A 24,306-nucleotide genomic window follows, 5' to 3' on the forward strand; every position below is an offset into this window, starting at 1 on the left:
GGGGAACTACAGCCCTGTCAGCCTGACCTCAGTGCCAGGAAAGGTCATGGCACAGGTCACCTTGAGTGCCATCACATGGCAGGCAGGGAACAAGGAAGGGATTTAGCCCAACCAGCATGGGTTTAGGAAAGGAATGTCCTGCTTGAGCAACCTGATCTCCTTCTATGACAGGGTGACCCACTTGGTGGATGAGGGAAAGGCTGTGGATGCTGTCCACCTAATCTGGAGTAAAACCTTTTACACTGTCTACCACAGCGTTCTCCTGGAGAAAGGGGCAGCCTGTGGCGTGGATGTGTGTACTCTTTGTGGGGTAAAACACTGGATGGATGGCTGAGCCCAAAGAGTTGTGGTGATTGGAGTTGAATCCAGTTGGCAGCTAGCCAGCAGTGCTCCCCAGGGCTCAGTACAGGGGCCAGTCCTGTTTAAGGTCTATCGATAATCAGGATGAGGGCATCAAGGGCTCCCCTTTAGTCAGTTTGCAGATGACTCCAAGCTGGGCAGCAGTGTTGATCTGCTGCAGGGTAGGAAGGCTCTGCAGAGGGGTCTGGACAGGTTGGATTGATGAGCCAAGGCCAGTTGTATGAGGTTCAACAAGGTGAAGTGCGAGGTGCTGCCCTTGGGTCACAACAACCCCAGGCAGCGCTGCAGGCTGGGGGCAGAGTGGCTGAAAAGCAGCCCAGTGGGAAAGGACCTGGGGGTACTGGTTGACTGCAGCTGAACATCAGCCAATGTGTGCCTTGGTGGCCAAGAAGGCCAATGGCATCCTGGCTTGTACCAGCAATAGTGTGGCCAGCAGGACCAGGGCAGTGATCATCCCCCTGTATGCAGCACTGGTGATGCCCCACCTTGAATCCTGCGTCCAGGATTGGGCCCCTCACTACAAGGAGGACACAGAGCTGTTGGAGTGTGTCCAGAGAAGGGCAGTGGAGCTGGAGAAGGATCTGGAACTCAAGTCCTGTGAGGAGCAGCTGAGGGAGCTGGGGATGTTTAGCCTGGAGAAAAGAAGGCTCAGGGGAGATCTTACTGCTCTCTACAGCTCTCTGAGAGGAAGTTGTGACACGGTGGAGGTCGGTCTCTTCTTCCAGATAACAAGTGATAGATCGAGAGGAAATGACTTCAAATGGCACCAGGGGAAGTCCAAGTCGGATATCAGGAAAAATGTCTTCACTGAAAGAGTGGTTAAACATTGGAATAGGCTCCCCAGGGAAATGGTGGAGTCACATCTGAAGTGTTCAGAAAACAAGTAGATGTGGCACTTTGCAATATAGTTCAGTGGGCATGGTGGTATTCAGTCAAAATTTGGACTAGATAATCTTGAAGGTCTTTTCCAACCTTAGTGATTCTATGAAGGAAAATAGAAAAGCTTAAGAAGGTCTACATGAGGACAGTGCAGCTTGGATCCTTGGCCCATGTAGGATAGCAAACTGCCCATCAGAGGCAAGGGAGTTTGTGTCTCTTTTCAAAGTCCATATGGGAAGATTCTAAAAGTACAGGAAACAGCTGGAAAAACCTGATGCTTCCTTATCTGGGAAGCTGTGGGGTCCTCTCCTGTTTTCTCCTGGACATAATGGAGCAGTCTATGTCTTGAGACAGGTGGTGAAGAAACTGATGAGAGAATAGTTCCCAGAGCCCTCCCAGCTACAAGCAGGCTCAACTCCTCCGAGAAGCTCTTTTGAAGTGAAATCCAAGCCAGAGGGTGACCCTGCACCTGGGACTTATAATGATATTCAGGATGCATACTGCCAGGTCAGGTAACAGTGTAGGAGGAGGAAACTCCATGATTGGACAGGCAGAGGTAGGAAAGAATTAGTTCTAGTTGACACTCACAGCTGTGACAGGAGCACTAACAAGTTCAATATCCTTGAGCTTTCTGGTATAAATTCTCTTAGAAGAGTTTTTAGGAGATAAGAGGAACTCTTAGCACATGGCTAAGGTATTTTCCCACTGCTGAAAAGTCCAGAAATATGGCAAAAAAATGGACAGATGGTAGAAATGGTCAATGCAGGGGTCGATGTAACCAGAACAACTTGTCTTCCTTCGTCTTACCACTTCTGTGGCTTTTCCTCAACCCAGATCAGGGCATGTAGAGGAAGAAGAACAATGAAGTGCTATCCCCATTCTTTGTAAGTGGATTGAGGTTTTCTGTTCAGTAAAGGTGCTGATTCGTGGGTTGCTTTTCTGGGCTCATTCACCACATCTTTGCCGCTAATTAGGCAATGGTTTCCCTTGAGCAATGGAAGGAATAGGCAGCACCGTTGTGCTGTTTTCCACTAATACAGGATGTGGGATGAACTATTCTGCAATCAGCTTATCATAGTCAAAAAACTGTAGCTTGCCAGCAGGGCAGAAAGGCTTTCGATTTCATGAAAAATATTGTAGCAAAATGGGAAACTGTCTGAGTTCTTTTTACTGCCACCATCAGAGCTGGAGGAAAGAAAGAGAGGGAGGGGATTTCCCCAGTATTTTTAACCCAATAATGGGGATTTCTTTTTTACACTGCACTGCTTAGACAGCTGACACAGTTGTACTCTGAGCCGACCTTGGAGACTCTATGGTCTAGACTCTCAAGTCTAAAGCTGGACCAAGTAGCTTAGGATGTAATCTCTGCTTAAAACCTAAAGTGGGGACATCATAGAAAAAAATCACACCCTTGGTCAGTCAGGAGGAGATGTCTTCATCCATTTCATCTTCAACCCCAGCACTGACTGGCAGTGTTATTGTCCCCTGTACAAAATCGCATCTTCAGGCACTTCTCCCTCCCATTAGAGGTTTTTAGGCCAGGATGAGGCAAACAGACCATATGCTTGCTCAGCCTCAAAGCTGAGTGCTATTTTACACCAAAATGCAGAGCATGGAAGTGCTGGCACAGTCTCCTACTGGGAGCTGGGAAGGGAAAAACGAGATGGTGAGGTTTGGAGTGTCACTTGAGAAGTGTGAGGAGTTTCTACGCCATCGGAGCCAGTAATAACAGAAAAACAGGTTCAGTTATGAAGGTGAGTCCTTGTTGGCCTGTGTTCTCAGCCTCATTAGTGAGCAGTCCCGATGGGATTGATGCTGAAGTTACATTCATGTCCGTCTAGCCCTCCCTGCAGGGGTGGCATTCCCCACCTGTGGGTCTCCTCCAGGCAGATCCTAGACAGAGCAATGGCTGTACTGGCTCTGGAGGTCCCTCAGAGAAAGGTAGGCACCAGTGTTTGGGACCTGGCTGGAGAAGGCTGTTTTGCATGGATCCTCATCCTGCCTTTGCCTTAGAGGTGGAGGCTGGGAGAAGGCAGAGGTAGCACTTGCTGCTGGTGTGCAGGGGTCAGTTGGAGGACCCCCCTTCCCACTCCCCTCCGTTACAGTGACAGTATCGCTGTCCTGCAGGTCCGGTGGGTCAGGAAAGTCAGTGTCCAGCTGGCACACGGGCCCAACAGGCTGTGAAACTGCTTTGTCCATCACCTTCTCATCCTGTTCCAGAAACGGTGTTGGTGAGGTCCCTTCACTCGACTGGAGAGCCCCAGGAACAGCCATGGCCTGCTGGGCTTCACATTCTGTCTGTTCCATGAAGGAGCTGTTTTGGGAGCCCTGGGTTGCCTCAATACAGTGAAAGAAGTTGCTGGGCAACACGTTCATGCCCTCTGCCAGTGTGCAGAGGTCTGGGGAGGGGAGAGCCTGGTAACACTCGCCATCCTTGCTGCCACTGCCCTCCTGGGTGAAAGGCTCGTAGGTGAAGTAGACCTGACAGGGCTGGATCTCAAAGGAGTTGGAAAGGTGGAAGAAGAAGTAGCCTTGGTTGGTGTAGCAGCTGGATCCAGATTGCACACTGGTTTCTACAGAAGAATCAGGAGTCAGGGTTCCCTTGGAAAGTAGAAACTGGGATTCCTGGTCATTCTTCTGCATCACCTCGAGCATGGAGATCTCTGGGATTGTGCTGTTCAAGCAGTAGGAAGATGTGGAGAATGGGGAGGAGAGCCATTTCTGATGGGAAAGAAACATGAGAGAGAGAGACTGTGACTACCAAAGTATAGCACTCAGAGGGGAACCAAAGGTTTCTTCTATTGAGTGGCCACTGCAGTCAAGTGACCTGTTCTCTGTCCAAGCAAGAGTTACCAGAGGTGGTGGGGATGGAAATTCACATTCTTGATGTCTCATCTGCAGGATTTGCGGAGAGAGTATGTCATTCTGTCACTTTAAAATCAAGAGTGGACCTTGTCAGCCTATGCTTGAGATTTCTGGAGCAGGGAATTTAAGATGGACAAATAAAGTGACACGAAGGGAATAAAAAAGATAGGAAAAAACCTTACAAGACCATAAGATGAAGTGAAGCATGAAAAACAGTATTGAGGTGCATTTCATGCAATCTATTCCTCGGTGCTGAACAAGCCTCTGATACATGCACATGGCCGTATGCAGATTTCTTGTCTAAAGTGCTCTTCCAGGCCCCTTGTGCCTAATTTTCACATTCATCATGAGCAACATCCTGCAGCGCATCATTATCCTTAAAAATAAACTGCTTTTGATGACACCCAAATCCATTGCCTTTATGGCTTGTAAAGCAAATTTTTCAAGTTCTTTCTGCACTGATAAAGTGTCTTCAGTGCCTGCTGCACACCCGTTCCCCTACTCTGTACTCTTTCCCTGTAGTTCAAGCTTTCTAAGACTTTTTGCACCTCGGCTTTTCCAAAGCTTTGCTGTCTCTGGACCCTCTGCAGTTTGTTTCCACCCTCCTTACACTTGGGATCACCTCCCACGCCTTGCACCTGATGCTCCCTTTAATACTGCACAGAACGGTAATTGTCTCCTTGCAGCTGCCCATACTCACAGAGAGCCTAGGGCAAGGGGAATAGTGGAGTGGAAAAAAAGGGGAAGAGACAAAAATGCAAGGAATTGCTAAAGTGCTATCCAGTGTGATGGCAATTCACATCAGGAGCAGAGGAGAGGCTCACAGGAGGCTCCCCTCCACAGAGAGGGGATCACAGCAGGAAATCTGGGGAAGAGCTGGGCATCCTAGGGCAGGCAGGGAGGCACTCAACTGGGAGGGAAGGGGATCTTGAGAGGCCAAGCTCCCTCCTGCAGGTCCCTTGTTTTCTCTCAGGCTGCCAATTATGGGAGCAGGGTTTGCTGTGTTTTGCGTGGTTTGCCATTTCTCTGTAATTAGAGATGCCTTGGCTGAGTGTCAGGTTTCAGAAGGTCAGAAAATAGAACTTAAGAAGAGAACCCAGCAGCTGGTGCTACAGGCACATATATCATGTATGCACGTGTAGGTCTATCTGTCCTGGGCACGTGCAGCTGGACGCTCCTTTCCCTCATTTCCCCCTCCTATGGTTCCATCCCCAGTCCAATACCTGAATGTCACCGTCGTGCACCGAAACGAGTGGGGGAAAGAACTTCTCAGGGTCTGGGATGTGAATCTTCAGGATCTTCTTAAACCTTGAGGAAAGAGAATGAGAAGGACAAATGAAGCAGGGCCTGATCCTGATCACTGTCGCTGTGGTGGGGGTGGAAGAGTGGACTGCAATTCACAGGTACTGCCCTGGCATGGGGGAGAGGTAAAACAAGGTCGAGCCTGAGGGCTGTCCTTGCTCACGTGGTCCGAGAGGCACTAGCTGAGCCATGAGATGTGCAGAGATGAGACAGATAAACCTGGCATTGGAAAATACGCTTCCCTCAGCCTTTTCCCTGGGGAAGTGGTTTTCCTGGTTTTAGTGGTTTCTTCCTTGCCTTGCCTGGTCACCTTAACCTCTCCACACACCCCCTTCAGCCCCTGTCCTGATGACAAGCTGAGCAGACCTCCCTTGTTTCCAAGCTCCCACTGCTGTGAGCTGTCCCTTCTTTGTTTTGCTGCCACCACAATGACACCACAGGGACCATGTGGCCTGAGCAGGGCCATCAGTGGGAAAGCTGTGCCACAGCTCTCTGCCCTCCTAGCAGGGTGCTGCATGGTACAGCTGTGGCACACTGGGCATGCAAGCCACCTGAGTGAGTACACCTTGCATCGGTCCAGAGGCCTCTCCTTCACTGGAACCGCTGCGTTGTCATCCTGAGGCAGCATGAAGTGATCTAATCTGCTCCTCAGTTCCTCAGGGTGGTTGGATCATCTTGTCATTCCTTTGCAGAAGCTTTGCTGTAGGATTTTCTAAGGAAAAACCCTCCTGACCTCTGGAGGCAATTGGTGTACTCTCTGAAGCATCAGAACTTGCTAGTTCTTGCATATAAACGACCTTACATCATTGCAGATGCTATTTTTATTCATGCATGTCTAATCCTTCCTTGCATCTTACCTCAGCATTATTCTGCACTCAATTCCCCTAGGTTAATTATACTTTGTGGAGAAAGAAGGCCTTTTTAACTCTCTCTGTGCTGTATATCTAGCACTTCCTCAACTTTGTGTTATGACTCAGGGTAAAAGAGTGACCAGTGACTTTCTCAGTATCCATCTTCCTTCAGCACGGTTCTCTGTCTTTCCTTACGGAGAAACCATCCAGCCTCTGCAGCTTCATCCCTGAGGATGTTTGTCCCTGCTCCCTGCCATGAATATCAGCACCCTGCTTCTTTACCCCTGACCTGAGATGAGAAAACCTGTGACTGTTTCTAACCTTGCCAAGCTGACAGGTCACTCACTGTTCCTATTATTGTGTGGAATAACCTTGTGAGACACTTTCAGTCCCTAATAAAAGCAGTGTCTGGGTAGAAACACTGGCAAAGAGGTCTTGAAGCATCATATGGGTTTTATCGGTGCATGAGGACTGCACAGACCAGGGAGAACAAGAATTGTACTCCTCGCTCAGGAGTTTTGCTTGCAGACCAAAGTCACCTCATCCTGCCTGAGCTCTTGCTGGAATGTTTAAATGAGAAGGTAGTGGTAACCAGGCTTGCTTGGTTTTTGCTGCAGGGAGAGTGCTCAACCCAGTGACCTGCTTTTGAAGAGGCAATTTTGATGCATCCCTGCTAGGAAACACCACTCTAACCCCTGGGAAGCAGATGTGTTGATGCAGCTGTTTTAAATTTAGCCAGGGCATAGCACCAGGGCATGGCACCAGGGCATGGCACCAGGTCACCAGGCACAATACGACAGTGTTGGTGGTGGTGTTATTTCTCCACAGGCAAATATCAGTCTCAGAAGGTCGGGCTATAAAACATAAATTGGTTGGCTTAAAGCCGTCTCTATCCTGAGTAACATCAGGTGAAAAATAATCTGAGTTTTGAGAGTACACACAAGGTACAGGAGAGGAACAGAGATGTAAACTTAATTCTCAATTACCATTTCAGGGTCCGTAAGTTAATAAGGAAGGCAGTCCCAATGATCACGAAGAGGAAAGTGCTCACTATAAGAACTGGCAGGACTGGCTGGGATGTTCCTGCAAGATGAGAAAGAATGAGGAAATGGCTGTGAAAATGTAACCAGGATTCTGGAGGTAGAAGCTGCAGCCCTCTCATGGCTGTTCAAGGTGATCAAAGTGGGCCTTTGTTATAATTTTATATAATATTATAATAATACATAGAATTGTAATATACAGGTCAGAGTATGAGTGGGTTCTGCTGTGTTGTGTTGGGTGCCTTTGAGCTGATACGGGTTTCAGAGCCTAAGTGTTGCTTAAGAGATAATCTGTGCTGAACAGCTTGAGCTCCCTGTTCACAACAGCACCACAGCTAGGGCTTGCCACAGATGAGGTGGCACAGTCTGCTGCTGATTGAAGTGTCCACCAACCCGTCTGTTTCATTGCCAAGGAAAGCAGGGACTCCTAAAACCAGCTAAAAGTGGGGTTGGAGGCTTGAAGCAGCATTAATGGTCAGTGGGGGAGGGAGTCATGGGGTCCACAAGTCTCTGAGAATGCAAGAGGATAAGGATAGAGAAGGCTAGGGATCAAGGGACTGGCTTCTTTCTTTTGAGAGGTGTAGGAAAGCATCAGGAACCTTCCTAGTCAAAGTTTACAGCTTCACACCATATTTTAGTACTTGGATTGTAGGGTTAGGACAAAGAGACTGGGTTCCCACGTTGCCAGGGCTGCCAGCACTCCTCAGGCTTGTTTGGCGCCATCTCAAACTTTCCTTGATCTGTCTCTTTCACACGTATCTCCCCAGTGCACCTTTGCTTGGTCTTGCTATTCTGGTGCCTGTTTCCTCTGCCTGCCCCTCATCTCCTCCCATCCCTTGTGTCCCTTGGTCTGGTCATGCAGAGAGTCTCTGGAGAAGTTATGAGAGAACAGAGGAAAATAAAAGACAGAGGAGACATTTTTAGCACATTCTCTCTTTCCCTGTCCTTGAGATGCTACTCAGATCACTTTGTCTCCTCTGCCTCTGGTACCCTGGTTATCTTTGGGTCTTGGTTGCTATGACAACTGGTTGCGGCTGTATCCTATTCTCTGACATCACACACTGTCAAAATTTGATCGCCACAGCAACACAGTGCCCTTTCTAAACATAGCTCCTCTGTTTATACCAACACCAGGAACAACAGGGAGGGGTTGAGCAGGGGCAGGATGGGGGCAACATGAGAAGGAATAACCTCTACCTGCTTATTTTTTGGGAAAAAAAAATGACAGAGGCCACAGCCAGTGACTCACCGAAGGGCATTATCTTTCAAGGCTGGAAGTTCATGCAGTGACCGATGCAAATCTCAGCAGATCTTTCTTTGAAAGGGTCTTATCATGCATGTAAGTCAGTGAGTCTCTCCCAGTTTCCACGAGACTTTGCTTCCCAGGCTCAGGTGTTCTTCAGCTCAGGAGCTGAGAGCCATTTCACTGCATTTCACTGATCAATACCTCCACTGAACTGGGCCATTTTAGGAAGCTGGGAGAATGTTCCTAGGTAACATTAGCATCTGGGAAAATGCCAGTCCTGGCCACTGCTTCTGCTGGTCAGACATCTGTCCTTACTGATCAGGAGGGACAGTTTTCAGCCTTTCTACTGCTCTTTGGTCAACACAGTCCTCCCTACACATCTTCCTTCAGCTTCTCACCCTGTTTTGGCCATTCTACCTTGTGTGCCCTGAGTCCCCATTTTCCCCTCCAGGTCAGACTACCTGACTGATCCTTACGGTCAGCGTGTGTCCTCCACAGGACCGGCTTGCTCCAGTCACTCCACATGCCTTTGTAGGTGCTTCTGGCACTCGGCCTTGCACGGACAGCTGCCTCGTATTTCGAGTTGGGTGAGAGTCTCTCAAAATTTGTCCACATCTGGTCCTGTTCAATGGGCAAGTTTGCAGCCTCCTGGCAGTAGGGAGAATTTAGAACATCGTCAACACCTTGGTTTACAGCCTCACATACCCATCTTTTCCAAGGCCCTCAGAGAAGACCTGTCTCAAAACCTTACACCTCCTGCACTCCTTGTTCACCCTGAAGGAAAATTCTTCTTCACTTTGCTTTTTTCATCCCTTTCAGGTCTGTCCTGGAACTGTCTGAATTTTTTTTGTGACAGCACTAAGTAAAATAGGATCCCCATCTGCCTCCTTGTCATCACCAAACACTGGCAGCAGGTGACACAGATAAAAGAACGGGGGCTCTCATCCACTCTCCAGCTTCACCAAAACTGGTTACATTCTGAGAGGAGGCCCAGGAGCAAGTCTTGGGTTACATAAACAAGACCAGGATTCATCCAGGATTCATATGGTAACACATCCCAGTTTCTCCCTCTGGTACTCACCTCCCAGGACTGACTCACATGTCGGTACCGCACTTGGTACTCCCGTCTCCCCTCCAAATAGTGAGAGGAAATATTCAGGCTCCATGTTAGGTTGGAGGTGTTTTCAGTTATGTTAGCCACCTGAAGGTTTCCTGGAGGCCTCAGCTTTACTGGAAAGAGAGAAGAAGCAGGGCTGATATCCCTATACTCTGCCCATAACAGGACTGCACATCAAGCCCCTCAGCAGCAGGACATCTCCTTGAGACAGGTAAACTCACATATCCAGCAAAACAATGTCCCAAGCAGATGTTTTTCTTCTGGGTTAGTGAGCTGAATCCTTTCAGCAAAGACTGATGCATGCCAAAGCTGTCTTAAAGAAGGGTGGAAGCACATAACTAGTGTGGGGGCAGAGGAAGAGCAGCAGGACTTTCCGTCCTTCTAGCAGCACATATTTTTCAGGAAGGCAGCTGAGATATACCTGTTTGAATCCAGATAAGGGACAGGACAGGATGTGACAGGCATGACAGAGGTGCGAGTGGCAGCAGTCAACATTGTGCTCATTGTAGCAGGGGACAAGCAAAAGACCAAGCCTTAAAATCAGCTGTGGGTGTTGCACAGGGGTGGAGGAGGAAGGGAAATCAGCTATCCTCTCATGGGGAAGCTTCAGAGACCAGAAGACAGATGAGTACTCACTATTTGCAAATGGATTGAAGTTTTTTATTTCCACAGGTATTTTGTTCTCATTCTCTCCAGTTTGGCAATGGACAGACAAGTCAAGACGGTCTGAAATGGTGAAGCACTGATTCTGCAAGGAAAATTAACCACTGCTGACAATGAAACCTCGTGAATAAGCATTCAGATTTCTAAGCATTGCCTATGCATAAGATGTTTAGGAATACTTGACAATAAATATGGAAGGTATTTGTGGTGGAAGGGCATAAACCTCAGTGGTGAGTGAGGAACCAAAAATTTATATTTCATGTGGTTGGATTGTTTCTTGGTTTGTTGGCAAGAAGGGCACAAAATATTGCGATACATTAATTTCCTGGGATTCCTGTATGTGCTGACTAAGCAGAAAAGAAGTTACTCTCTATGAGTGACATTTATTGAGAAATTTTGTTTTTATGAAAGCATTTTAAGTTCCCTGGTAAGACTGAAACTGCATTAGTATTAAACATGACACTTGAGATGCAATGATGCTGAAGGGCCACATACACCATACAGTACTGAACAAGCAACAAATTAGCTTGATTGGAAAGAAAAGACTTTGGAGCTATATACCCACCCTGAAATTTGTCTTTGCACATGATATACAAATATATGAAAGCTTGTCTGTCGTTAGAACTGGTTGTGACTTTATCAATAAAAATATTAGCTCAAATTTGGGTGGGTGTTTTCTGAAAATATGGGGACTGCAGTGACTCTGGGTATGGCTAATGGAAATACATAATGAATCTAAAATATGAGTGATTTAAATACGGAATAATAGTTAGATTTGCATCACCATCATCTCCAATGATGTGTTGCTGTTGCATCTTGCTTTAGACACATCTAACCCCACTTCACAGTAGCTAATGATCTGGAAAATGGTATTGATCCTTTCCAGGAAAATGAGTTCAGGAGGTGACCTCAGAGCTGGTGGTGATGCCCATCCCTCCTCAGAGGAAGAGATTAGGGCCAAACCCAGATAACAGAGACATGGGACACTGCATATGATCTGTCTGTCCTGCAGCTCTTCTGCATGGGTCAGGCCAGTGTGGCCCAGCTCACAAGGAAGCCAATCCCTCCTGCAGGGGAACCCACAGGAGTCATGTATATCAACAGTACAAAACACCAAGCCCAATCCCAGAACCAGAGTCAGGGATTAGGTCTGGGCTTTTTGTACTACTCCTGGATGCCACAGTGTTTATACACCCAAAATGCATATATAAATCCTTTCCACCCTGTCATTAGCCAGGACATCCCAGATGAATTACTCACATTAACGTTTTGGTTGAAGGTTTTGTTGCATCTCCTCAGCCCTGTCATATTCTCTGCCTTGAGTAATGTGCAGTGCTTCTTGCGTTTTTCAGGTGGGGGAAAGAACTCCAGTGAGCTGGGAAGGTTGTTTCATAGTTAGTCAAATATTATGTAACACTAAAGGGCTTTCAAAGCATTTTACATCCTACTGTATTTGCTGAACAGGTTACAGCAAAGATCTAATCCTACTTTCTCTCCCCATTGTATCACTCAAACAAATTTTATGTGCTGGCACATGGAAGTCAATCCACCCCTGTTATTTCAAGGCAAAGGTAATAGCAGATTTCCAGTTTCAAAGACTTCACAAAACCCTCTTCCTATCTTCTCTGCTTCCTGTTGATTTCAGAGGGCATGCAGAGCCCAAACTCACCTACAGCAACGTGGCCCTGGAAGACAGGTGCCTGTTTCAGCTCCTCTAGGATTTACAGGTCTCCTTCCAGCCACTGACAGCCCGGTAGGATCTCAGATACTGAGTGACATGTACCTTCTGAGCCAGGTCACATCTCAGTCAGCCAGAACAGGACATCACAAGTGGTAGCACTACACCATGACCTCTCTTCTGCTCTAAGTGTGGCTGGAGCAGCTGGGGGGTGTCTGACTGATCTGCCTGTAAGGTCAGATCAGGCCTGGGACTTGCTGATGGTGGGGAGGAGTTTTTTCCTACAGCACTGGTCAAACAAATCCAGCCACAGTGTCTGATTCACATTCATGGAGCAACATAAATATTTCAACTTTCTAGGTCCACGCACCAGCCCCAGGACATATTTGCCAATCTGACCCCATTGGTGGTGTCTCTATGACAGTGACAAGTAACCCACTCAATGCCAGAATCACAGTGAGCCTCTCCTTAGGACAGGCACCCAGGGCAGTCCTGGGCTAGGCTGGTAACCCTCCTGGCTGCAGATGTCCTATTTGGAGGTGACAGAGAGTCAGCCAGCCCCCTCTGCAGGACTGGGCAAACACCTCCCCTGTGCTGGGAGGCACATGAGAGAGGAAAACACCATGAACTGGAAGAGGTGAAAGAGCCAGGGGAGAGAAGTGGGACAATCTTTTTCTTCATTCATTGTTACTCAGGGTGCAACATCTCATCTCATCCTGGCAACCACCAAATGGCCTCTGTATAACTTCAATTCCATCCTTCTCCAGCCCATCTCCATACATCCTCATTTTCCATGGAAAATGCCTTTCTGTCCCGAGGGTGGCTGACAAGGAAAAGGGATTTTCTGAAAAGCAAAGTTCAGATAGAACCAAGGAGCTGGAAGATGGGTTGTGCTAGACAGTTTGGGACCGTCAGATGGCAAACACTGAGCAGTGGCTGCCAGCATCTCAGCCCACCTGGGGTTAGAGACAGAATTCAAGACAAAACACCTCAGCTCTGTGACTCCACTACACCTGGCCTGGGAAAGGGAAGCCTACATTTTTGTTAAGTGGCATTGTTTTTCCTCAGCCTCTCCAGTCACCCACCTGTCACAAAAGCCATTCTTTGATAAAATCTCCAGCTGGCAGGGTGCTTCAACCAGATCCCTGCCCGGGTCCCAGTCACAGAAGAGAGCTGCCCGTGAGTCATACCAACAAGTGAGGCTGGAGGCACCTGCCAGCAGAGAAGAAATGGACAGCAGTGTGGCCCAATTAGCATCGATGCTCGGCATTAACCACCACCCCGGACAATTCTGCCCCATCCCAAACTACAGACTGACTCCTCTGCTGGACAACTCCAAGTAAGAAAGGCAGAGCCACTCATTTCTCTATATCCTTGGAGGCTGATGTGCTCGTAAGAGACCGGTAATACTGCAACCTCCTCTGGCTGTATGTTACAACACAAACATTGCACAGCAGCATACTGTGGCACACTCACTGCCCTGGCTGACTCCCCTCCCTGTTCACCCAGCTGGCACAGGTGAAAGGAATCGCTTCTTACCTTGCGCCGAGTCTAATGCCCATGAGGGAGGCATGAGGCTGAACAGGCAGAGGTGAGACAGAAGCAGCAATGAAGGCTTCATCAGTACTGGTGACACACTGAAAGAGAGAAGACACCCCCACAACACAGCTCAGCAGTGGAACTTGGGAAGATGTCAAGATGTCATCTCACAGGCGGCATCCACGGTCCTGGGATGCAGTGCCAGTCTTCTGGGTTCAGAAACTCATATCCCTTCCACTCCAGAGCCTGCACTTCTCCCTCAGCACCTCACTGCTTTCCTGCCTTGGGTGCTTTGCTCAGCAGTGAAGCTGTTCACAGGGCAGCACAGAGAGGCTGCTTGGAGGAATCATATCTTCTGAAAGCGCGTGAGCGAGCGCACAGCAGTCCGTGCACGTTGTCTCAGGCTGCTTGCTGACTCAGGTAGAGAGTGCTGCCTCGGCTGCGCACAGCCTGCGCTTTGAAGAGCTTCTTTTTTTGGTAAACCCTAGGGCTGAAATAACTAGGTGCTTGCTGAGTAAGAGGGTCTCTGGATGCAACTGGCAGAAGTTAGTTGCAGAGCTCATGGCTTAGGAGGCAGATTTTGAATACCATGTTCGGGACAGGTGGGGGAATCAGGGAGAAGAAAGTGTTTACCAGGTCCTAGAAAGTCAAGGCTTTACCATATCAAAAAAATATTACATAGCTGTGCACAAACTATGCATCATCCCTTCCAAGTAGACCCTTGCTCTGCCTTGGAAGGAGTAATGATTTTAGGTATCAGAAAAGTTGGGCTTTGTAATAAGGAAACTCAGCAGCAGCCCTCATCCAGCCCAGGCACCCAGGGAGCCTCCTTGTCTTACAAAGCCTGTACAATCATGTTCCATATCAGACAGACTGGTCTCACGGTCTTCTCATCCAAGACTCTCTCTCTCCCCATCCACCTGGACACCCATACCTTGAGATCTGCCTTTGCCCACAGGAGAAGGACCCACCCTCACCTCTCACCAGCCCTGGAGCTCAGGCAGACCTGAGCAAAACAAGAGGGGAGTCCCACTGGACCTTGCTGGGACTGCCAGAGGAGTGGGAAGAGAGGGTTTATAAAGGGCTGGCATGAGCTTACTACCAATTCCCGTTGTGATAAAAGATTAGGTTCAGAGGAAGAAAAACATGATGACAACACATTAGCAGACAGGGGAGAGAGAGAAAGTGGGCGGTGTGGTAGTGAGATGTGGGGTATGATTTGAGAGGATTGTGGAGAGACAGAGAGATAAATACGTTCTCAGCCCTTCCCAACGGCAAGATTCAGTTTGTCAGATTGAAACTCCTTCTAAGATGCTTTCAGGTCAGCCACCCCCATGTGGGAGAGAGCTGGCATTGCCCCCTTTACCTTCCAGCTCCAGTCACTGAGCAGTCTGGACGAAGGGAGTGCCTGGGGTCGTGAGGTTGGATGGCAGCAGGTGCTGATTGTCAAATAGTGAGGGGAAGGGCAAGGGGAAAAAGGGAGAGCGATGAAGGCAGGTATCCTGGCTCAGCTCATGTCCACAAGAGAAGAGGTGCCTCCAGCCCAGCAGTTCTGCTCCAAAGCTGTTTCTGTCATACATGCATGGTCTCTCTCTGTCTTCTCCCTCTCACCTGTGCACAGGAAGCTGCTGCTTGCTTGCCTTGTCAGACTGAGACAAGGCCCCGAAGTATCGAAAAGGCTAGTAAGGCCAAGAATAAAAAAACCCAAACCACATTCTACTTCCTGCTGATAAAGCAATAAGTGTAGAAACCGAGTTAGAGGGGTCAGGTGTTAACACTGCTCAGACGTACTGGGACCAGTTTAAACCATTTCTGGGAGGCAAAAGAGAGAGCGAAAAGGACCTGTCCTCTTGGGATACTGGCAAGACCCATAGCTTCCTCTTTCAGACACCCAAATGGTTCACTCATATTGCTCTCAGGGTCTGCACAAGTTTACAGATCACTTTGAAACTGGGGACAGGAGTCTGTCTACAGTAGAAATGCCATGGACCACTTTGTGAAAAATAGCTGGAGTTGTTGACCTGAGCAACACCTGAATGAAACCAGACATTGTTGCCCCAGTTTTAGAGGATCCATCTTGGGTCGCAGTGGGAGTGGAACCAGGTCAACACTGAGTGTGAACAAATTTGAGGCACACCCTCACACTTGCAGGTGTTGTGACACCACAAGAACACCCATCCCACTGCCTCTCTACCCAGCCAAACACCCCATTCACTCCACAGAAGGAAGAACCACCCCCTCTAACCTAAGCCTTGCAGCTAGTCCAGCCAGGCAATGCCACCCTGCAGTAGCTGCAGTGCCTGTCTGGCATGGCTTGTCCGTTCAACAGGGCAGACAAGGATACAAAAAATATTTCCACCTTTTTCCAAAGCTTCCTGTGCCCTCACCTTTGCAGACAGATAGCCCCTTTCGTTGCCTTCACATCCCAAGCCAAGGCAGATGTACAAATGCAAATCCACAGCCTGATGGTTGCCCAGTTCACAGATAGACATGGACCTGCAAACGTGTCCTCACCCCCCCTCTCTCTTTTCCATACAGAAATAGAATTCTCTGAAGTGCAGCACATCATGTTTCCTGTCTGGTCTGCGCTGCACAATGATGGCCACTGGTGTGAGGCCAGATGATGAGCATCTCCTCTTACATGTACAGTGGTCACCACACTCCATGCTTCTCACCTTTCTCTCCTAGAGCAGCTCAAGGCCCAAGCTCAGGTCTGGCAAGAAAGTTTTGCTGACCAAAAGTTGCCAGAGGCTAATCACAAATCTTCAGGCAGTTCCTGTTTGAGGGCTCTATAAACCTGGAGGATGGGACTGAGTTTAACAACAAAGGGATCTTGGATTCAGGTAGTGGAAAAAGGGTGTAGGAGGAGGATGAGTTCTTAGTCACAGGAAGCCCAGCCCAGACACTGGATCTCAGAAGATACTAGACCTCAAAAAGAAGTAGCGTTGGAGCAAACCAGTAGCTTGAAGGCATGGGCAGAGCTGTTTTGCAGGAGGCTGCAATAGTCAGTCCTCATGGCCATTTCTGGGAAAGCATAGCAGCTGATCCAGAACCAAACACTCACTCAGCCAGCAGTAGTGGAGTGCAGCACCTCTTGCTTCACCACGCACAACAAGGACTGGGAGTCTTGAGAGCTGTCATTTGAATGCTCTTCCTAGGCATCTGAAAACTCTTGTCATGGCCAGGCTTGGGGAGGACAACTGGGGAATCAGAACCAGCCAGCCTCTGCTGAGGAGGAGCAGCAGAGAGGATGAGCTGTGTGCTCTCCTGCTCTGGTAACCGCTGGCTGTGTATGCTGCACTGTGCAGGCTCCCGTTGGGATGGAGCTGCAATGGCATGGATCATCAGGCCACAGCCCGCCTTTGCCAGGAACTCTTAAAATGAATGCAGCTTACTCTGACACAGAAATCCTCATCTGAAGCAATGAAGTGCTCTGTGAGTAAGATCTTGGCATCACCAGCATTGCAGCTGCAATGGAGCTTTCCTATTAACCATCATTTTTCATGTTTGTCTTTCAGACTGCAGAAACCTACAGCTTAAGACCAGAGACCACTTTGGGACAGCAAGAGCACAAAGCACAGCTCTGTTCAGCTTATCAGGGAAAAAATCCACTGATTCCTTTTTTTTTCTATTTTTTTCTTTTTTTTTTTTTTAATATATAAAAATCTTATGAGATTGATTGTGCACTATGGTACCTGAAACAGTGGAAGTGGAAAACTTAATATGTAGTCAGGCCCTCTAGGAGATGGTGGCTGCTGCAGTTGGAAATAAGGATTTGTGTGATCAGCTGCCTCTCTGGAGACTGTTTTTTTCTAGATCTGTTTCTCTGTGATAGACTCTCATGCAGATTTTCTGCTATCTAGTAAGGACTGGTGTCACATTGAAGACTTTCCCACGCAGGGTGCCAATGGAAAACCAGCACTCCTCTATCAAGATACCCTTGCTCAAGAGTAATAAGACATATACCTCTTTGTCAAGTGCAACTGGAATTGATTGACTTTTCCAAAACTGTGAAGGGAGGGGGAATGGTCCGACGGATCAGCTAACAGACAACCAAACCTTGATGTGTGGGGACACAAACTTCCTCAGCATATTTCCCTTGGAAACACAGTTTAAAATCCATTGAAACAACAATTGTGTGGCATAAATAAGAGAAGGTTTCCTCCAGAGACATGATAATAGTACTATGTGCAGACCCCGTTTGGCACATATAAATTACGCTTCCTGCCAGCACAGTTTTCAAACTTGATTGCCCAAGATGTTGTGCTACTGAGAATGTAGCACTTTTTATCTCCTTTACACTGATATTGTTAGGAATTGTGCCATTTGTAATGTGAGAAGCCAAACAAAACCACATTGTCAGCAACACATGCGAGGTGTTCTTGTCTTTACCTTCCTGTCCCCATAATGGTGGCTGGGATGGGTAAACTCTGCAGTCAGTGTTGTTGTTCAGTGTTAAAGTGGCAGGTAAAAGTGTGATGATGGAGGTTTGGTTAAAGATGTTGTTTGGGCCAGACTGGTTTCATAAGCTTTAAAAGTTTTAAAAATACTCAAGACTGAGGCATGTACTTATGCACAAGACTTTTTTCCCCTCACACAGCTTTCATTAGAGAAGAGCAGTGCTGCTGAAACTGCTTGTTTTCAGCTGCACGTCCACTGAGAGTCTCTGCAAAATGGCAAAGGAGAACAGCACAACAGAGACAGAGAAGAAGCACGAAGGCAAAAGTGTTGTGTGGTGTCAAACTACCCCAGGATTCACCAGCTCAACATGTTCATTAGGCTGGGGACATCCCTTGCCTTTGCTGGCTCTCAGTGGGACCAGAATGCCAGGTTAACTGGGATGCCTTGCAAGCCACCCAGCTCACGGGGTGAGCTCAGTGGAGGGCTCAGCAGATCCATCTTGGACTGTCCTCACGGCCCTCTGGACTGGAGCAGTGGAAAGAGCACAGAACCAGCAGGAGGTGAAGGGAGGAGGGCAGAGATGCCCTGGTGGCCACTAAAGTTCGCTTCCTGACAGGATACACTGTGAAGGTCTCGAGACGCTCTGTAAGTTATTTCTGGTACTTTCCAAATAATGTTGTTTTAACTATAACCTTTGCATTGAGTTTCCTGCCAATCGTATGCGTGCGCTTCTCAAAACTACGCTGTTGTTCTACATCTGCAGTTATTTTCCCGTTAAACTGTGGTTCTACTCCGAAAAATGTCTCTAAAATGGCCTTGTGGGAAACCACTGCTCAGTGTATCAGTGAGGTCTTTATTCAATTTTTTCACATTACAGGCCTAAAAGAGGCTTTACTTTGTATCAAAACAGCAAACTTGGGCTGAAGTAAGAGAGAGGTTTTTTCCCCTCCTGCTCCATCATCCCTAGGGATATTGCTGCTGCAGGCTAAACACTGCCCTCAGGTTAATCTCCACCACTAAGGGGAGAGGCATTTCAGCAACGGAGTTTAAGATCTGGAATCGGGTACCACAACGGAGTAACAATGCTGGGCAGCAAGTACTAAGCCTATCTACAGAGCAGATGATATTCCTGCATTTCTTTCCTTACAAATTCTGCCCTACGGAGCGTCCTGATAGACATGCTTGGTAAAGGCAGTAGACATCAAATATACACATGAATACACAAAATGTTCAAAAGTAGGGATTCCCTAGCCCTGTAGGCTATAGAGTAACATGGGCAAAAGTGTTAGGAAGCTGAGGCACTCACAAGCACTTTCACTCGAGGCAAGTCAGGGGCCAGAGGTGGGAGGCGATGGAGGAGGTGTTCACTTTCACTCCTTGACAGTGATGGCCACAGCCACAGAGAAGTGGGGAAAAAAGGGTGGGAGGGAGAGCATGCTACTTTCAAGCAGTTTCACTCTTAGCCTGCCTGGCTGTGAATACACTGCTATGAACTCGTGAGGAGGAGCACGGGATGGCCACGAGATGCCCCTGCTCAGGACCTGAGCCCTGGCTCCTCGTTATGTTTGGGTTGAACTAGATGGTGACAGGACTTTGGCTGGAGGGGCTGGAGCCCAGCAGCAGAGTCAAACTTTACGAGAGCTCCCAGGAGTGGATGTCTGTCTCCCTGATGAGTGCTCATGGTGCCACAAGGGTTGCTCAGACCCAGGGTCCCTCCCTAGAGACACTCGAGGAAGACCTGGGCTGTCACCCTGGGCCGTCACCCTGGGCCTGGCACTCTGCGTCCGTAGGCATCCTTAGGCTCAGCAACATGAAGGAAGGCCAGTGTCTACACCCTTGTCTGAGCCTGTGGACACAGTGTCTGAGGCCCAGCAGGCATTTGAGACACAGCAGTGTGGCAAGTGATCTCTGGCAGCTAATTGTGGTGTTTGTGTGTGCAGATGGTCTAATTCTGGCACACCTGCGATGGAAAACTCAGTAGCGTGAACTGTAAGGAGGGTGACGTACCCATGGGACTATCAGCATGTGTGTACAGCTCTCACATCCTCTCTGAGTCTCAATTTCCACAGCAGAGAAAGGAGCGCAAAGGACACCTTCCCATCTTCTTCAAAAACAGGTTCACAGACCAGGCTCTGGGTCCTGCATCACACCCAGGTGTCCACTGCCCAGGTCTGTAGGGCTGTTATGGACTTACAGTGTTAAAACATGCCTCTGCAAATCCCTGAGGGTTCTCCTGGCACTGAATGCTGAAGATGCATGGCTTGATTGCCCACAGAACTTGCTCACAGGACTGTCTTGAAGAGGGATTGCCTGTGCAAGTGATATGTTCTACAGGAAGGCAGCACTGGACTCAGAGAACAGCCTCACACCAAATCCATGCCTAAGCAAGCTAATGAGCTGAATGCTGGCTGATTTGCTATTCAGCATCAGTGGCTGCTCTTGTCCTTGAGGGAAATCATTACCTTATTACCTGGGCAGTCTTGGAGAGATAAAGCCCTGCTCTGTTTTTCAGCCTGTCAATGTGTTACATCTCTCTCTATTTAAAGCTAGAGGGTACAAATACTTGACAAGCCTAATACGAAGCAATGACAGCTTCCAGACCTAATAAATTGAGAAGAATTTAGAGATTTATTGTACGTTCAAAATTGCTTGAAGGCAAGACACGATACTGTAAGAAGATTCTTGAGAATAAACCCTCAGGTATTTTGATTATCAAGGCTTGCTCCCAGTTTAATCACATTTCCCTTCCTTCTCTAGAGGAAAAAATCATTACAGCCACCACCCCCATTCTGCTCAGAGCTCTCCTTGCTCCTCTGTTTTCTTCATCTCTGTGCCTGAGCAGTTTCTAGAAAGGGAATTAATTGGATTGTTGATTTTGTTATAAAATATGGTTGGTGATGTCATGCTTATCCAAGGGCCAGCCCCCTACTCCCCCTTAAGCCCTTCCGGGGGTTACTGATTTGTGACTGCGGCAATTATTAACTTTCATGTCATTAAGATGCCTGCACAGAAATTACTTGTTTGGAGGCAGCTTCCTGTCTCCTTACAGCTCGCTGCTCAGGAGCTGCATTCCTGTTTCTCCCCTGGGCTCAGCCAGAAGAGCTATTTTTCCTCTGCTCTGTAGTTTCCCAGGTTCAGCTCTCCTCCCATTTGCTCTCTAACTTTGCTGCTCCCCACCTGGGGAGGCAGAAGGTCTGATGAGAAAGGCAGCAGCCAACGTGCCTGGGTGTAAGGAATGGAAGGGAAGGGTGGTGTTCAGGTCCACCCCCTGACCCAAGGACTTGAGGGCACTTCACTGCCTCAAGGGATGTACCACCACCTTGTGAAACAGCTCAGAACTAAGAGCTCCCCAGCCCTCCTGAGAGCACACCTCTGCCAGGGTTTCAGCTATGGGATCGCTTCTCTGGGGACTTTTTCTCCTATGGAGCCCTCCTCTGACGTGAACTGCCTGTAGCAGAGTGGCTCTGTGGCTAGATGAGGCTGCACACAATTGAAAAGCCTTTTTTTTGGCTATGGGCAGCCAAGGCTGCATGTTAGTGGAGACTACTAACAGATCCCGGTGAACATTGCAAACCACCACTTGGAGGAAAAACAAGCACTATGGATACTACTGTTTTCCTCACTGTGGTCTCTGAGGAGCCTGTAGATGCTCCTTGAGAGATGCAACACAGAGCCCTGTCCATGAGGTACCCGCCAGGCTCATTGCCATAACACAAAACCCAAGGTGCACCTCACCCCATCTGCTTCATAGGCTGTGCCCCTGTTTGGGAAATGGGATGTAGAAGTCTCAGGGAAAATGGGACTTAGTTCCTTGTGAGAAAGACACACAGGGTTACACTTTCCTCCCCTTCTCTTCCTGGCTGACATGCATGGGCAGGGAGGAAATGTCATTTTGGGTATTGCCGTTCCCTGTCGCTCTGGTAGCTCCCACATAAGAGGCAGGAAAGGGCACAGAGTGTTGAAGCAGTTCATGATTTCACCCTCCCTCTCCCTGCAGTTGCAAAGAGCAATTGCACGGGGCTGGGAGGGCTATTTTAGGCAGGTGCTGTGTCCCACAGGTGGAGCAGGCTGTGGGGCAGGTCCGTGGGGGCACTGGCCTGTGCTTGCACCTGTGCACACATTCGTGCACACAAACACATGCACAGAGCACAGTCCAGGCCCAGTGGGGCAGCGTGGGGGGCATCAAGCACTTGGCTCCACTTGAATGCTTACCCTGGAAACAGGCCAAGGACAGCACGTGTCCGCAGGCACCAGAGTCCCTTCTCTTAGCCACGGTCTACTTAGGTGAGGCTTTAATTCTAATAGGAAACATGTACTGTTGCTTTTATGTTTCAAGGGTGAGGGTGCCACTACGAGCACCACAAAAGACCCCCCACTTTCTTGCTACTCTCCCCCGCCTCTTTGCAGGCAGCAGGTTCCTTCATCAGAGATGCTCAGTGTTCAGAGGGAAAGTGGCTGATGAAAAGGACTGCTCAGGGTTTTTATCCTTTTGGTCTTGGAAACGATGCTAGCAAGCTGGTGCAGCATCTCTCTGTCCTTCCCCCTCCCCTGCCTCAGCCCCCGTGGTGGGGGAGGGAAGAGCGTGGGAGGTGGAAGGAGTTGTGGTCCCCAGATGTGTGAATTGTTGCCTAGTAGAAATAGCGCAGCACGGACAAACAGCCGAGCAGCTCAGCTGAGAGCCATCGCTTTGGGCTTGCGTCACTGACCTTTTCCTCTTGCCCTTCTCCGTCCTCACCTGACCCTCCCACTGCTCCCCCTGCACTTTGCACTCTGAGAGCTCTCTGCACAGTGCTTTGAAATGGTGAGGGGGACTGGCATAGCAATGTAAAGGAGGAGGGGGGAGTGGAAAAAAAAAAAAATACCTGCAGCAAAGAGAAGGCTATGCATTCATCCTCTCTCCATTTCCTCTGGGCTCAGGTTGCCATCCTGCAGGACAAGAGAGTCATGGGCTGAGCCAGCTCACCACTGTCCCTGCCTGGTCTAGCCATTGGACTGAAGGCACAGGTGTTCTGCCTCCATGGCTGGCAGGACTGGGGATGAGAGAGGAGAAGCAAGCCTGTCTGAGGGTCAGGGGAGTGCTTCAGTATCTGCCATATAATGAACAAATAGAATTAAAACACCAAAAAACATTTAAAATCGTGTGGTGCAGCTGTAAAAGCCTGCATAGGCTCTTAGAGTCAAACAATGTCACCAGCACACCACACATAGAAAAGTGGGAATTGGAGCAAAGCAAGGGCTTGGGAGGTGTTTTAGATGGTGTGTGGAATGGTAATCCTGTGGATCCTTCGCCCTAAAGATCTGCTGAGTTACTGGCTGCGGCTGCAGGTGGCAGGGCTTTGTTGCCTGGAATGTCCTGTCTAGTCATCTGCCCCATTCCACTGTTTCAGGGGAAGAACTGGGGACACGTGGGGAGGAAAAGAAAGCATCCATAGGGGTGAACGTGAGAATGCCACAAGCCCAGAAAACCATGTGTGGGGCAAACAGAATGCAGTGGCCATCAGGCACTCCATGGATGATGCTTGCTCTAGGGCACTGTTGTGTCAAACACACGGAAGGTGGTCAGGGCTTCAGAGCAGGGGATCAGAATTGTGAAAATGATCCCTGCAGTGTCAAACACATGGAAGGTGGTCAGGGCTTCAGAGCAGGAGACCAGAATTGTGAAAATGATCCCTGCAGGATGTGGGTCAGTTAGACAGGAGACCTATTGCCTCCTTCTCCACAGAACTTTTCTTCCTCTGGCTACTTTGAAGCGTTGCATCTGCCCTCAGTCGCACCTGGCGAGGCTTGGGCACATCTGCCCCCTCAGAGGTGCACTGCAGCTGACACCATCTGGGCTCCCTGTCAGCAGAGGCACCTCTGCACTTTTCCATCCTCACCCACACTGGCAATGGGTCCAAGTGTGTTAAAATGAATCAAGAAAGAACCCAGCCTCCTGCCTCCCACTCACCCACGGCTCTATTTACAACCTCCCCAGCTAGATGGGGAGCTCCCTACTCCTTAGCTTCTCCAAGCCGAGAGCTCTACATCCTGCTCCCTCCCATTTTAACTGCTGCAAACATACTGGGAAAAGTGTGAAGTATTGCAATAATTCCCAGGTCATTTGTGAGTCAAGTGGACTCAAGAGGCTGGATGGTCTGTGGAATGAGGAACTGTCAGAAGCCTTTGATTTAGACCTTCTGCTCTGGCCCTCACTGTGGTATAACTGCAAGGTGAGAGATCACAGAGAGCTCGTGGGTGAAGAAGGCATTTCATTAGATGAGGGAGCTGTGCCTGTACCAAAGAGGCCTGGACCCTCAGCCCCCACTGCCCACCTCCTGATAGCATCTTCAGAACGAACCAGGCTTGAAAAGAGCAACAGTTTCCGC

General features: G+C 48.8%; 1 protein-coding gene across 2 annotated transcripts; it reads right to left on the reverse strand.

The window, feature by feature from the left end:
* Positions 1-940: 940 nt before the first annotated feature.
* On the reverse strand, positions 941-15,250 carry IL2RB (interleukin 2 receptor subunit beta). Of its 2 annotated transcripts, XM_048302342.1 has the most exons (10): positions 14,907-15,250; positions 13,541-13,638; positions 13,087-13,213; positions 11,584-11,698; positions 10,297-10,408; positions 9,625-9,773; positions 9,005-9,191; positions 7,244-7,340; positions 5,328-5,412; positions 941-3,960 (listed from the first exon to the last, which is right to left on the reverse strand). In XM_048302342.1, exons 2-10 carry the CDS (start codon positions 13,620-13,622, stop codon positions 3,133-3,135), a joined length of 1,782 nt encoding a protein of 593 aa, XP_048158299.1. In that variant the 5' UTR covers positions 13,623-13,638; positions 14,907-15,250; the 3' UTR covers positions 941-3,132. The 2 variants fall into 2 exon arrangements, with proteins under 2 accessions (XP_048158299.1, XP_048158300.1); XM_048302343.1 differs by lacking the exon at positions 14,907-15,250 and having other exon boundaries at positions 9,020-9,191; positions 13,541-14,882.
* Between the last annotated feature and the right edge of the window lie 9,056 nt (positions 15,251-24,306).

Source organism: Corvus hawaiiensis, chromosome 4, assembly GCF_020740725.1.
Source record: "Corvus hawaiiensis isolate bCorHaw1 chromosome 4, bCorHaw1.pri.cur, whole genome shotgun sequence".
Lineage (NCBI taxonomy): Eukaryota > Metazoa > Chordata > Aves > Passeriformes > Corvidae > Corvus > Corvus hawaiiensis.

What these genes read in the sequence shown, in the direction of transcription:
- IL2RB (XM_048302342.1), bottom strand. Translation starts at nt 13,622, where the DNA reads ATGAAGCCTTCATTGCTGCTTCTGTCTCACCTCTGCCTGTTCAGCCTC. An exon ending in CTTCAATCCATTTGCAAATA is followed by an intron (nt 9,774 to 10,296) that starts GTGAGTACTCAT and finishes CTCTCTTTCCAG; the next exon opens with TAAAGCTGAGGCCTCCAGGA. An exon ending in ATGTGAGTCAGTCCTGGGAG is followed by an intron (nt 9,192 to 9,624) that starts GTGAGTACCAGA and finishes CCCTACTGCCAG; the next exon opens with GAGGCTGCAAACTTGCCCAT.